This window comes from Mastomys coucha, unplaced genomic scaffold (genome assembly GCF_008632895.1).
Source record: "Mastomys coucha isolate ucsf_1 unplaced genomic scaffold, UCSF_Mcou_1 pScaffold20, whole genome shotgun sequence".
Lineage (NCBI taxonomy): Eukaryota > Metazoa > Chordata > Mammalia > Rodentia > Muridae > Mastomys > Mastomys coucha.
Window position 1 is genome coordinate 112,526,669 of NW_022196903.1, and position 14,138 is coordinate 112,540,806.

Here is a 14,138-nt window from a genome sequence, read left to right on the forward strand (position 1 = left end):
AAAAAAAAAAAAAAAAGATGGCTCAGGAGTTAAGAGCACTTGCTGGTTTTACAGAGAACCTGGTTCAAGCTCCAGCACCTACATGGTGATTCACAATTGTATGTAACTCCACTTCTAGGAATCTGGCACCCTCTTCAAGCCTTTGAAAGCGTAAGACACACATGTGGTACACACATATGCAGACAAAACACTCCTATGTAAAATTTGAAAAAAATATTTTTACTAAGTCAACATCTCTACCTTTCCTCTGGAAAACCACACACATTATATATTACACATATATATCCTTTTTAAATCACTTCTCATCTCCATAAATGTTTACTTTACTGGCGCCCTCCAAACTTTTAACTTACATTTTCATAATAGGAAGAACAAACGGGTGTCTCTAAACTGGGCTCCAAATCTCCTTGGTTGTTGTCATTATTACCTCCCCTTGTATCATCAAGTTGGTGCCTTTTTCTGAGCCTTATATCTGGCTCTGGAGTCCTGGTGCACCCCAATCGGTGTTCGGCTGGCTCGTTCATGGGATACCAAAGCCTTTCTTACAAAGTGGTTTTTCTTTCTGTCCCTTCTTCTTGGGAAAATGGATTTTTAAGGATGGTGAGTTGACCCTGTGGAGAGGAAAGTTATATACATGAGTGCTGGAAGACACATGAGCTACGTTATTATATACAAAAGCAACGAAAATTCAATCACTAAAAAGCAGTATTCTTAAAAACCTATACCCATTGCTAATAAAGATTGCCAAAATCTATTAATGAATGAAAAAAGGCAACATGTAATATTTCCATCTATATTAATTATAAAATATGTGGCTATATGAATTTATGCACATAAAATTATTACTAGAAAGTATTCAAAATCATGCTCCCAGCACAGACGCACACATGAAGAAGTAGTCAGGAATTAGCAAAAAGACTACTTACACTCCACTCCACTCTGCCTGTGTCTTTTTTTTTTTTTGGTTTTTCAAGACAGGGTTTCTCTGTATAGCCCTGGCTCTCCTGGAACTCACTCTGTAGACCAGGCTGGCCTCGAACTCAGAAATCCACCTGCCTCTGCCTCCCAAGTGCTGGGATTAAAGGTGTGCGCCACCACTGCCTGGCCTGTGTCTTTTTTTTAACCCTATCATTTTGTCTTCAGTTAACGCATAACTAACTGAAGTCAAGCATGGTAGTGCATCCCTATAATCACAACACTAAGAAAACAGAGGCAAGAGGATCTCTGTGAGTTTGAGGCCAAGTCTATATAGCAAGTTCCAAGCCAGCCAGGGAAAGACTATTACAAAAACAAACAAACAAACACCCCTAAATGTAAAAACAGTACATTAAGTTTACATATTATGCTGTATTTTATATAACTAACTTCATTTAAACAATACAATACTGGGTTACTATTACTTTACAAATGAGAAAAGCAAAATTACTACGTATTTAGGAGAAAAGTCTCTAAATGTATGCAATGCATATGACAGCAACATTTTACACTCAACATGCTTAATACCTGACATTTTTTAGTTATTCTAGTCTCGAAAGCAAGAAATTCAGGACCAGATCATAGATAGCCCTTTTATACCTGCAATCCCACAAGATGCTGTGCATATAAATGTCTAATAAATAAGATATTTCTTTCAATGGTCTTGAATGGTGAAAACTTTCTTAAATCATCTTTCTCCTAATTAGTCTGTGATAATTTTATCCCCCAGAAGTTCTAGCCTTCCAAGCTCTTCTCATAAACGTCTTAATTCATAGCACACAAATATACTAACCATAGTTAATCCACCTAGAAGGAAAAATCCAGGAACATACTATGCACTGAGATGCTGAGACACATTCTCACAGGGGAAGGGAAGAGAAGAACAAAGTGAAAAGGCCTAGAGTCCATTAAGAAAAACAAGACTGCTCTGTGTATGTGTAACCTGCATGTAAGTTATACCTGCATATAAATAAGTTATACCGATGTTGACACACAAACTAAGAACTAGCCAAGAATCTCTGCAATGACTTGCATTTACTGCTGCAGGATTTCTCTAGTCACTTTCAAAGTTCACGAAGCAAAAAGCACAGGAACCAGAAAAATGGCTCAGTAGTTAAGATCTCTTACTTCTCTTAAGGGGGAACCAGGTCCAGTTGGCTCACAACAATCTATAATGCTAGTTCCAGGGGATGTAATGCCCTCTTCTGGCTTCAAAGGTACCACACATGAACACGGCACACACACATGCAAGCAAAATATCCAAACACATAAATTGTTTACAAAAGAAAAAAAAAAAAAAAAGACTATACAGACAACTAAGTGGTAAATCACTTGCCTAGCTTGCAAATAGCAACAAGTAAATGACTGTCTCTAAGAGAGACGAGGCTAATGGATTATATTTATTTATAGTTAAGCTATAACTCCAGCTACTAGGAAGATGGTGAAGCAAAAAAGGTGGAAGGTTGGAGGTCTATTGAACAACTCGGTCAGCAAGAATGCATCAAAATAAAAAGTAAAAAGAAAGAAAACTGATATAGCTTAGTGGGAGAGCTTGACTATCATGAGCAAGGCCCTAAATTCAATCCCCAGTATCAAAGCAAGGAGCAGAAGTTGACTGTTTACAAAGGCATCTCATACTAACCATTTTCATTTTAATGAAAGCAAGAGGCAGCTATCGTTTACTGAGAACAAACACTTAAAATTCTCTACTAAAGAACTTATATGTAGTTGTCTCTCACAACTCTAGTTTATCAGCCCCCATTTAAGAGATGTGGAAACTGAAGGTGAAGGACGACTTATTAAAGTCACTGGGTACAATGAAGAACAAAGAAGCTGGCTTTATACCCAGCTATCTCTTAGACTTCATGGACACATGTTTTTTAATGCCCAGGAAAATGAAGATGGAGGTGCACTTGGAAAACAACTTGAGCCCTAAAGTCAGTCGGTTTGTATCACAAATAACTTACACTCATCTGACACTGACTTATTCCTGTAATCCCGGCATGTGGAAGGCTGAGGAAGAAGATCACAAATTAGAGGCTAGCTTGGCTGTATAGTACGTTCCAGGCCAGTATATGCTACAAATTTTCAACCTCAAACTAAAACAAGTAGATTAAGATTTTTTTAAAGTATCCCTGAATGGGGATATAGTGGTTCCCCAGTACTCAGGAGGCCAAGGCAAGGAAGAGAGCTCTCTAGCTGGGCACGATGGCACATGCCTTTAATCCCACTACTTAGGAAACAGAGGCAGGAGAATCTCTGTGAATATAAGGCCAACATAGTCTACAAAAGAGTTCTAGGGCATCCAGGACTACAACTATGTTGAAAGAGAGAGAAGGGGGGTGGAAGGAGACACAAAGACAGACACAGACAGACAGACAGATAGAGATAGAGGAGAGAACACTAGCTGTCTGTAGGTAGTACGGGGAAATAAATGGCCATGGTGAAAAGTGCAAGCTGTTCACATATGCTGTGTTGAAGGCTAGAGGACTTTGTGGTATGAGATAACCAAGCTAGACAGACAGGATGGGGAACAGGGCTCTGAGATAGTGACCACAAGCTGGGTGGCCTGTGCGAAAGAAACTTCTCTAAGGCTCTACTATCCATTCATACATTTTTTTCTCCTAATGCAACTAACTGGAACAGACTTGACTGTAAGTAATAAGGGCTAGCTTCCACCTAGGATATGACCCTAGACCACCCTATAGGCAAGAAGCTTGAGGTAGCCAAGAAAGACTATAGCTACATCTTGGTGACTGGGATACAGTTAACTCTGCCACAGCACAGCTACAAACTGACTGTGAACATGAAATCAGAGAGCTAGGGGAGTGGGGATCAGGGAAGTCACACTGCTCAAGTGACTAACAGTCAAGGTCAAGCTGGAGTGAGCCAGAGACAGACAGGGGGTTTCAACCATCTTTAACTAGATGGACAGTACATGAACAATGGCATAGTTACTTCCTTGGTTGAGCCAGGGAGGACAAGTATAGTGTGTGTGGGCCCTCCATTGGCTCAGCCCAAGATAGCCTGGAAAATTCACCAACCTCAACAGACATTATCTCAGCCTTTGTCCAATTTCTCTAAAAACTGAAAGGCTTTCCCCCCATCTCTTAGAAACTTCTCCCACTGTTTCATTTTTCTACAATAATTTTTAATAAAATGAATTCTCATTTGAATACTCCCATAAGAATCTGTTTTTATCATTCACTGGCATTAGACAAGCACACCTGGAGCCACTTTCTCTAGGTCCATCTTTGATGACTTGAGTACCCTACATCATAGTGTCTTTGGGTCAGGATAGAAGAGTATCACATAGAAGCCTTATAAAAAATGCAAATATGAGCCAACCAGAAGTCTCAGCAGCAAAAGGCACTTTGTCACAAACCTAAGACCTGAGTTCAATCTCTGGGACCCATGTGGTAGGAGAGAATGGACTCTAAAAGAAATGACTCTGTGACTTCTACATGTGTGCCACAGCACAGCACACATGGCCCTGGCCCCATCCCCCTGCACATACACAATAGATCTAATTTCTAAAATGTGCAACATATTTAGAGTGATAGAAGCCAAGTCTCTCATTGCAGAAAAAGGTTATTACTAATATGGAAGGAAAAAAGTAAAAGCTAGAAAGAATCCTGTGTTGAACTGGAGCTGACCATATCAGTATAAATGCACTTTTGCATGTTTTTAGACATGAAGATACATGTTTAGTTTTTACTAAACATTTACTTACCTATGGGGGAGAAAGAGTCATGAAACATGCAAGAATTGGTTCTCTCCTATCATATGGGTTCTTGGGATCAAACTCAAGTGGTCAAGTTTGGCAGTATGCTAGTGCTACGACAAACACCACTGATCAAAAGCAACTAGGGAAAGGAAATGACTTAACCTTACACTTCCAGGTCATAGTTCATCTTTGATGGAAGTCCAGCAGGAACTCAAAGTAGGAACTTAGAGGCAAGGACATGGACCAAGGACACTGCTGCTGGCTAAGCCTAAGTGTAGGTAGAGTACAATATGTAAGGAGAGAGAGAGAAAGGGTAACATTACAAGGCTAATCTTTTTCTAGTTTTAACTTGGTCATGGATTTGTAGAGTAGAGAGTTGTAATAAAAACGTAGACTGAAATGGTAACACTCCAAGCAAAGCTCCATGACTTCAGAATGGCGATTCTAACTGTACAGAAGGTAAACTAAATGTAGACTTTGGGTCTAGACAAGTGCTTATTTGAGTGTTTTTTATTTATAAGTTCTTCACAATAAAGTGATTTAAAACAAACTAGAAGGAAGGGGGGGCAATCTCGCACCAGGCATGGTGGTGCACACCTTTAAGCTCAGCGTTCGGGAGGCAGAGGCAGGTAAATCTGAGTTCAAGGCCAGCTTGGTCTACAGAGCAAGTTCCAAGACTCTATATATAGCCAGGGCTACACAGAGAAACCCTGTCTTGAGAAACCAAACAAAACAAAATGAAACAAAACAAAACAAAGAAAAAAGTAAGGGCTGGAGATACAGTTCAATGTTTTAAGAGCAGTGACTACTCTTGTAGAGGACCTGGGTTTGATTCCCAGGACCCACATGGTAACTCACAACCATTCACAACTACAGTTCCAAGGAAATAGAAAGCTCTTTTTCAACCTCCTCAAGCAGTGCACACATATGGTGCAGACATACACAGAGGCAAACACTTATACACACAAAATAAAATCTCAAAAAGAAAAAAAGAAAGAAAAATGAAAGAAACAGTGGCAGCTGGACATGGTAGCACATTCCTTTTTGTTTGTTGGGTTTGGAATTTGTTGTTATTATTGTTGTTGTGTTTTGAGACAGAATTTTCTGTGTAGCCCTAGCTGGCCTGGAACTCTTTAGGTAATCAAGGCTGGCTTCCAACTCAGAAATCTACCTCCCTGTGGCTCCCAAGTATTAGGACTAAAGGCGTGTGCCACCACCACAGGCTGATTTCTCTGAGTTCCAGAGAAATGGTTGGGCTTAGAGAGCAAGTTTCAAGCCAACCAAGAATATATAGTAAGACCTTATATCAAAGGGGGGGGTGCATCGAAAAGAAAAAGCAAGAGAAATAATTTAGGTAAACCTTCAGGTTACCAAAAACTTAACAAAATAAAATACCCTTAAGATACCTTAATCTTAGACGGTTCTAAAGAATCATTTACTACAGTTTGCCTATTTGCACTCCACCTACTTGAAGAAAATGAATTCCTACTAGACCACAAGACCTTGAAACCAAAAGCAAACAAATAAAGTAACATATATGAAGGATTGCTTTTATCAACATTACAACTCAATTCTATCCTAGAAATTAAATACTTAAATGATGGAGAAATGAGGGATAAAAAATTGTAAGCAGAAAGACAAATTTTCAGATTATTATATTTACTAATGAAACCTACAATAGTCAAAACTAGAGAGATGGCTTAGTAGTTAAGAGAATAGCTGTTCTAGCAGGAGACCCAGGTTTGGTTCCTAGCATCCAGAGATTCTGGACTTCTGGTGCCTTCTTCTTGTCTCCTCAGACACCAGGTACATATGTGGTACACAGACATACTTGTAAGCAAAATACACATACCTATGAAGCAAAACTAAATATTTTTTAAAAAATAAACCTATTAATAATGAAATAAACCATTATAAATTAGAAAGCTCATAATGTGATTGGAGCACACATAACATGTATATATCAATATCACAGAAGAGAGGGGAAGGGGAGAAAAACGATATTAGGAAGAAAGGAGGCTGGAGAACAGCTCAGGGTAACAGCACTGATCTTACAGACGTCCCAGAGTTGGTTCTCAGTTCTATGTCCAGCAGCTCACAATCAACCCTCTGTGATTCCAGCTTTGGGGAGCAAGGGGTACAGTACCTCAGGCCTCTGAAGACACCTGCACTCACATGCACAGACCCCACACAGAAAAACCTGCTCACGCATAATTTAAAGTAACATGAATATTTTTTAAAGGTGGGTGCTATTTGAATTTTGAGGCTTACTTCCATATATATATATATACACACACACACACACACACATATATGCATATACACACATATATGTATATATATATGTATGTATTTTCCTCCAACACCCTATATATTTCCATATTTTTTCCTCCAACACCCTACCCCACATATATACATGTATATGTATGTGTGTATATATCCCCCCCCCAACTCGAACACTCAGAAAGGTTTCTTCCCCAGAGCACATCAGTACTTCTTGTTCCCTAGCTACCTGCTGTAGTTGTCAAGCATACTTCAGAATCAAGTGCCTCTATCAGTTCTGCTCCTCCTCGCTGGAAGCCCTCTCTCCCCATCTTAGGCATGAAATACTATTTTAGAAAAAGCAGTGCTAAGAACCCTTGAGGCAGCCAAGGAGGCAGTGGTTCTGTACCAGAAGAGATACAGACTACACACCATCCCATAGAGCATGGAGAGGTTAATTTTTATTTATTTATTTATTTATTTTCAATTTTGTCAAGATAGGGTTTCTCTGTGTGGGCCTGACTACCTTAGAACTCACTTTGTACACCAAGGTGACTTTGAACTCAAAGACCCACCTGCCCCTGCCTCCGTTGTTGGATTAAAGGTATATATCAGCACGCTTGACTGGGAAGGTTTTGTCCAGGGTGAAAAACAGAAGGAACACTTTTTAGGCTCAAGCCTAAAGAGAACATCGAGTACCAGGATATATCTCAGTGGTAGAATGCTCACCTAAGCATGGGTGAATCCCTAGTTCAACCTCTAACACCCTACCCCAACAAAAAAGATACAGAGTAACTTCACTTAAGGATGTAGAATATTATCAGGGAGATTTTATCAGGGAGATTGTCAGTAGCATTGGAACAAAAATTAAACACTGAACTCAAAAGTGATTCCTTCAAAGAAAACTGCATTTGGATTATTCTGTGTAACAAGTTACAATTTAAGCTAGGGTGTTAGTAGAAATCAACAAAGCAATTGCACAGCATTTAGCAATTAAGCAATACAGTATGATCCAGGAAAAAAAGTCTCACACAAAAGCAAGACTATTGTTCCCAGGGTAACTGAAGGTACATCCCAAACCGTAGCTCCCTAAGGAATACTATCAGAGGCTTGTGGGGAGCAGGGGAAGCTCTGAGTGAATGGTGTATTTACAAGAAGCCCCATGGCTCAGACCTATAGGAAGGAGCAAAGCCTCCACATCTAGCAACACCAGCGTCCTAAGACTACAAAGCCCTTCTACAGGGACACGCTAACCAGTGTCTTGTACTATAAATAAAGGAATGTATTGTGGCATCAGAGAAAGCTTTTCAGTACACATCTGTGTATCTGTCCTTGCTTCATTCTCTAGCTGTCCCAATCAGGTTTCCAGGACCAAGTAGTGCATGATATAGCAGAGATAAATAGACTTCACTAAAATAAACCTGTCAATCACTAAGCAAATAGACAAGTACATAAGAACCCTGGAAAGAAGGTGTAAGAAGCAATCAAACCAGCCACAATATATTATCCAATGCCCTAGTTTTTTAAAAACAAAACAAAACAAAACAAACAAACAAAAAAAACCTGCAAGGAATATTGTGGTAATTTGAATAAAAATTCCCTATAGGCCCATAGGGAGTGGCACTATTAGGAGATGTGGTCACTGGAGGAAGTTTGTCCTTGGCAGTGGACTTTGAGGTTTCAGAAGTTCAAGCCAGACCTAGTGGCTCACTGTTTCTTCCTGCTGCCTGCTGATCCAGATTTATAATTCTCAGCTACCTCTCCAGCGCCTTGTCTGCTGGCATGCCACCATGCCATCATGCTTTCCGCCATGATGACAATGGATTAAGCCTCTGAACCGTAAGCCAGCCACAATTAAATGTTTTATAAGAGTTGCCATGGTCATGGTGTCTCTTCCCAACAACAGAAATTCTAACTAAGACAAATACACAACATTAATAAAGTTTAGCCCACATCAGGTGTAAGAATACGCCTCTACAAAGGACATGACAAACAAAAAACAAAAACCCTCTTGGAACCAGAAGCAGCCCTCTCCACAAACCAAAGCTGCCAGTACCTTCTTTGCAATGAGAACTATGAGAAAATAAAATCTATTCTTTACCTAATCTAAAGTACTTTGTCATAGCAACACAAAACCAATTAAGACATGAATTTAACTTCAACTGCATTATAAACACACGGCTACAAAGCTTCCCACCTCACTCACTACTTTAGATCTCTGAAGTCACAAATTCTATCTCTGAGGATAGGAACATAGCTAGAAACATAACGCAGTTGGTAGAGCACTTGCCTAACATATACCAAGTCCTGGGCTCCATCTCTTATCACCACATAAATTGAGTACAGTGCCACTGCCTAAAATAACAACAGTGTTTGGAAGGCAGAAGCAGGATCAGAAATTCAGACACATCCTCAGCTACACAGCTTGGGCTACAAAACCTGTCTAAATAAAAAGACAAATAACTGGATGAGCAGATGTAAATGTATGCTATGACATTGTATATAATTATTTTACTCCTTCACTTTGTAATCCTATAAAAGAGATGAATTATATAAAGAAAGCAACTGCTACATGTTAATAAACTCTAGTGATTTCCTCGATTTTATTGTATCATTCAAATTTTCTTTGGTTCCTTTTTACAAAGGTATTTGTTAAAACATTCATACAGTGTTACCATAATGCTTCTGCATTTAACACAGACCATTTTCTTTACTTGGCTCCAAGTTACTAGCCAGTAGCTCACTTGCACATAAAGGACTCTCCTTTGGCATTTTTGTTTGTTTGTTTGGTTTGGTTTTGGTTGTGGGGAAACTGCAAATTAAGGTGGAAGTCCATGACAGGATAGCCTCTGGACTCTGGGCAATATGGAAGACTCCCTTCATTAGTTGGGCTTCTCTTTCTCTGACCTTGTCTGGGGAATCCTAAGCCCCCACTTATGCCTCTACCTACAGAATGTCATGTAGTCCCAATTAGATTACAGGATCAATTTCCTTTCTCCTGATTAGAACCTGTTCAGCCAGCAACTGGGATTCCCTGAAATGCTCCCAAATGCTAATGAGGCCTTCCAGTGCCCTAAGACAATCTTTGACAATCCTGGATGTTCCTACCCTCTGTCCCCCAAAACTTTATAAGCCTTGAATCACCCTAAGTAAAACTGATCTACAGCTGGTCCTGGTGGGGTTATTCACCCTACTTATTTACTCACAGGGCTTCCGAACACCACCACCCCAGATCTTTGTCTCTGCTCCCTTGTGGACAATATATGGCTGGCCGACAATCCATGAGGGCAGGTAGACCTCAATTTTATTGTATCTTTGGTCTTTCAAGCCAGGGTTTCTCTGTGTAGCCCTGCCTATACTGGAACTCGTCTGTACAGCAAGCTGGCCTCAGAGATCCCCTGCCTCTGCCCCACAAGTGCTGTGATTAAAGGCGTGTGCCACCACAGCCTAGCCCCTTTGTCATTTCTTGTAGGGCAGATCTCATGGTAATGAATGTTCTCAGCTTTTATTTCTCCAAAAATGCCTTAATTTTTTTTTTAAAACTTTTGATGGATACAGTGGACCCAGGTTCAATTCCCAGAATCCATGTGGCAGCTCAAAACTCTGTTAACTCCAGTTCCAGTGAATCCAACACCCTTACAATGCAGACAAAACACCAAAGCACATTTAAAAAAAATAAATCATTTTTAAAAAGGAAGAAATCTGCATTTAGCAGAATCCTTGCCAGGCACTCTTCTCTTGATACTTCTAAGCTGTCCTGGTTTTCAAGGGTTTGGGTGTCTCAGGGTGCATCTCCTTGAGTTTATGTTACTTCCAACTAATTAAACTTGGTAATTTTACAGATTCAACTCTTAGGTCAAATTAGAAAATTATTCTATCATTATTTATTTAAAATAATCTCTTGGGTGGTAGTGGCACATGCCTTTAATCCCAGCACTTGGGAGGCAGAGGCAGAGGCAGGTGGATTTCTGAGTTTAAGACCAGCCTGGTCTACAGAGTGAGTTCCAGGACAGCCAAGGCTACACAGAGAAACCGTTTCTGTCTCGGAAAATAAATAAATAAATAAATAAATAAATAAATAAAATAATCTCTTTGTCCTTTCCCTTTTTTTCCCTCTAGAACTCACATAATATACTGATGAGATTGCTTGATAGTATCCTGAAAGTTCCTTAGGCACTGCTCATTTTTCATTTGTTTTTTTTTTCAGACTTCTAAATGAGGTTAAATGCCATTTCTTCAAGTTTACCAAATCTTCTGCCTGTTCAAATCTAAATTGTTTAAGTTTTGAAGGTCCTCAGGAGCTTGTTTTTTGTTTGGTTGGGTTTTTTTGTTGGTTTTTTTGTTTTTGTTTTTTGTTTTTTAAACAGCAGGTGGAACTATTTCAGAAGGCTACAGAAGCTTCAAGAGATGAGGCCTGGTTGGTAGAAGGGCACTAGGACCTTTGAAAGTTATAGCCCAACTTGGTTTCCATCTGACCTCTACTTCCTGATCCATCAACTTATGAAGCAGCAGCCAAGAGCATGTTCCTGATATCGGGCAGAGAGTGATGGTACCATACCTCCCCTACTACAAATGGATGGTTTTCTCTTACCAGTGGTTCTCAACCTTCCTAATGCCAGAGACCCTTTAATACAGTTGGGGGTGGGAGGGAGGTTGATGCTAACTAAGGTCCTGTTCCCCAACTGATTCTTGATCCATCAATAAAGACGCTAGGGGCCAATGAGCTGGGCAGAATAGGTGAGATTCCTGGGCCCCAGCAGGCAAACTAGCAGACACAGGGAGGGAGGAGGAATCTCACCATGCTTCAGAGGGAGAAAAGGTGACCAGCCATGTTGAGTTTTCTGTTGAAGTGGCCAATGATCACTCTATCTGATTATGCCTGGGGTGACAGGGGAGATCTAGCAGTGCCCAGTTGTTGAGTTAGCAAAGGCATTTTAAGATTAACTGGGGTGTATATGTGTGTGTATCCAAGGATATCTGGGTGAAGGCTGGTAGTGTAGTCTGCCCAGAGTTTATGGGTTAGCAAAAACTACACACTACAATGGTGACCCCCAACCATAAAATTATTTTTGTTGTTACTTTGAAACTGTAATTTTACTACTGTTATGAATCATAATGTAAATATTTTGGAGACAGAGGTTTGCCAAAGGGGTCTCAGCCCACAAGTTGAGAACCACTGTAACTATAAGCCAAAGTAAACCTATCCTTCTTTACAGTTTGTCTGGTATCTTGTCACAGCTACAAGGAAAGAAAAGTAATACATTAACAATGGCCTCCTCAATTCAGTTATTATACTATTCAATTTCAGAATTTGTTCAATTCCTTGTATTACTTCCATTTCTTTGTTCTTAGTTACTTCTCTGTGGTTTTCATTTAGTTCCCCAATAAAATTTAAGATATTTAGGCTGTGCCTACCGTCTGGTTCAGTGCCTCCTTGTAGACAGTTTCTAAGGATTTATTTGGTTCCTTTGAATAAGCCCTATCCCCTGATTCTGTGGTTTGGGGCTTTTTGTTGCTGTTTTGTTTTTGTTTTAGTTTTTGTCATCAAAAACTTGATGCCAAGGCAGGGAGTTGTGGTACCTCCACTTACATGTGCATAAAAAAAATCACACAAACACATATAGGACTTAGGAGGTAGTACCAAGGGTAGATGCCCTTTACTGTCCATCTCTAAAATAAATAAAAATAAAACAGGGTGGGAAGGAACATTTTCTTCACTGGTATAACCATTGGTAAGTAAACGCTCACCCATGCTCCTATAAAAATCCCTAATGAAACTCACTAGTTCATACCACCCCCCAAAAAGATATGAAAGTAAAAAACTGACATGAAAGTATAAGAGGCCTACTTAAGAAAAGGATTAATGGAAGGGCAAAGGGAACAAGATCTCGAGGTAAATATGATCAAAATGCATTATAAACATAAATGAAAATGTCACAGCAAAACCCATATGGCTAATAGATGTTAATTTTAAAATTAAAAAACTAGATTAGATGTGGGAGTTCATACCAGTAATCTCAGAATTAGGGAGGTTGAGGCTGAAAGCCTGCCATCCATTTGAGGCCAGACAGGGCTACAACAGGGAATTTAGGCTATGACCACACATCGAAGTCATATCTCAAAAAAGAAACAGCCAACTAGACACCCAAAAAAAAAAAAAAAAAAAAAAAAAGCTGGACTGTGATGGTGCCCGCCTTTAATCCCAGCACTTGGGAGGCAGAGGCAGGCAGATTTCTGAGTTCGAGGCTAGCCTGGTCTACAGAGTGAGTTCCAGGACAGCCAGGGCTACACAGAGAAACCCTGTCTTGAAAAACCAAAAAAAAAAGATAATCCTTAAAAGTTACTCTTACTCATTTCTCTTTTGTAAATTTCATTCTCTTCCTTATATCCCCATAGATAGGATAAGTACCAGAAATCCCAGGTCATCCTCAGCTAGTTAAGTATATATGGGACCCCGTGGGGGTGGGGAGATCTTGAAACAAAAACAAAAACAAAAAAATAGTTCTAAAGAAAATCATTTAATAACATGAATAGTCATTCTAATGAACCTGGCACTCATTACCTATAGTACTTGCTAGGGCTTTTACATTCCAAACAGATTGTTTGTCTCAAAGGTATACTTCCTGGCAAACTCTAGCCTCTGTACAGGTTCTTCAGTAGTTAAGCCTGTCTGATTCAGTGATGGCATTATTGACTCGTCCCACCTTTCTGTGTCATGCATGTACTGTCTGTTAGCTCTTTCCCCAGTAATGTGACAACATATGTGACAACAACAACTTAAGGAAGGAAGGGTTGCTCTGGCTCACAGTGGAAGGAGACAATCCATCAAGGTGAAGTCACAGCAGCAAGGTTTGAGGCAGCTGGTCACATTGCATACAAAGTTATGAGGCAGAGACATGATAAACAGCCATACTTGGTTCACTTTCTCCTTTTTATTGAGTCCAAGAACCCATCCCATAAAGTGGTGCCACCAACATTTAGAGTTGGTGCCATTTAAGCCTTCCCACCTCAATTAACCAAATCCAGAACTCTTTCATAGACATCACAGTGACTTAAAGAGTTTTACCTCTAAATATATTCTGTAATGTGTTGCTGCAGCAATCACCTAATCCTAACACTATAGGTTTCTCTAACCAGTCTCCCTCTTCTACTTCGATACCTGAAGACCTTTTTT

General features: G+C 39.8%; 1 protein-coding gene across 5 annotated transcripts in view; it reads right to left on the reverse strand.

The window, feature by feature from the left end:
- Adipor2 (adiponectin receptor 2) overlaps positions 1 to 14,138 on the reverse strand; it is a 70,472-nt gene that overhangs the window by 18,283 nt on the left and 38,051 nt on the right. For all 5 annotated transcript variants that reach the window (XM_031383170.1, XM_031383169.1, XM_031383171.1 and 2 more), the window contains one exon: positions 354 to 611. In XM_031383170.1, the coding sequence (XP_031239030.1) occupies positions 354 to 524 (171 nt within the window). In that variant the 5' untranslated portion in view covers positions 525 to 611. The remainder of the gene's footprint in view (positions 1 to 353; positions 612 to 14,138) is intronic.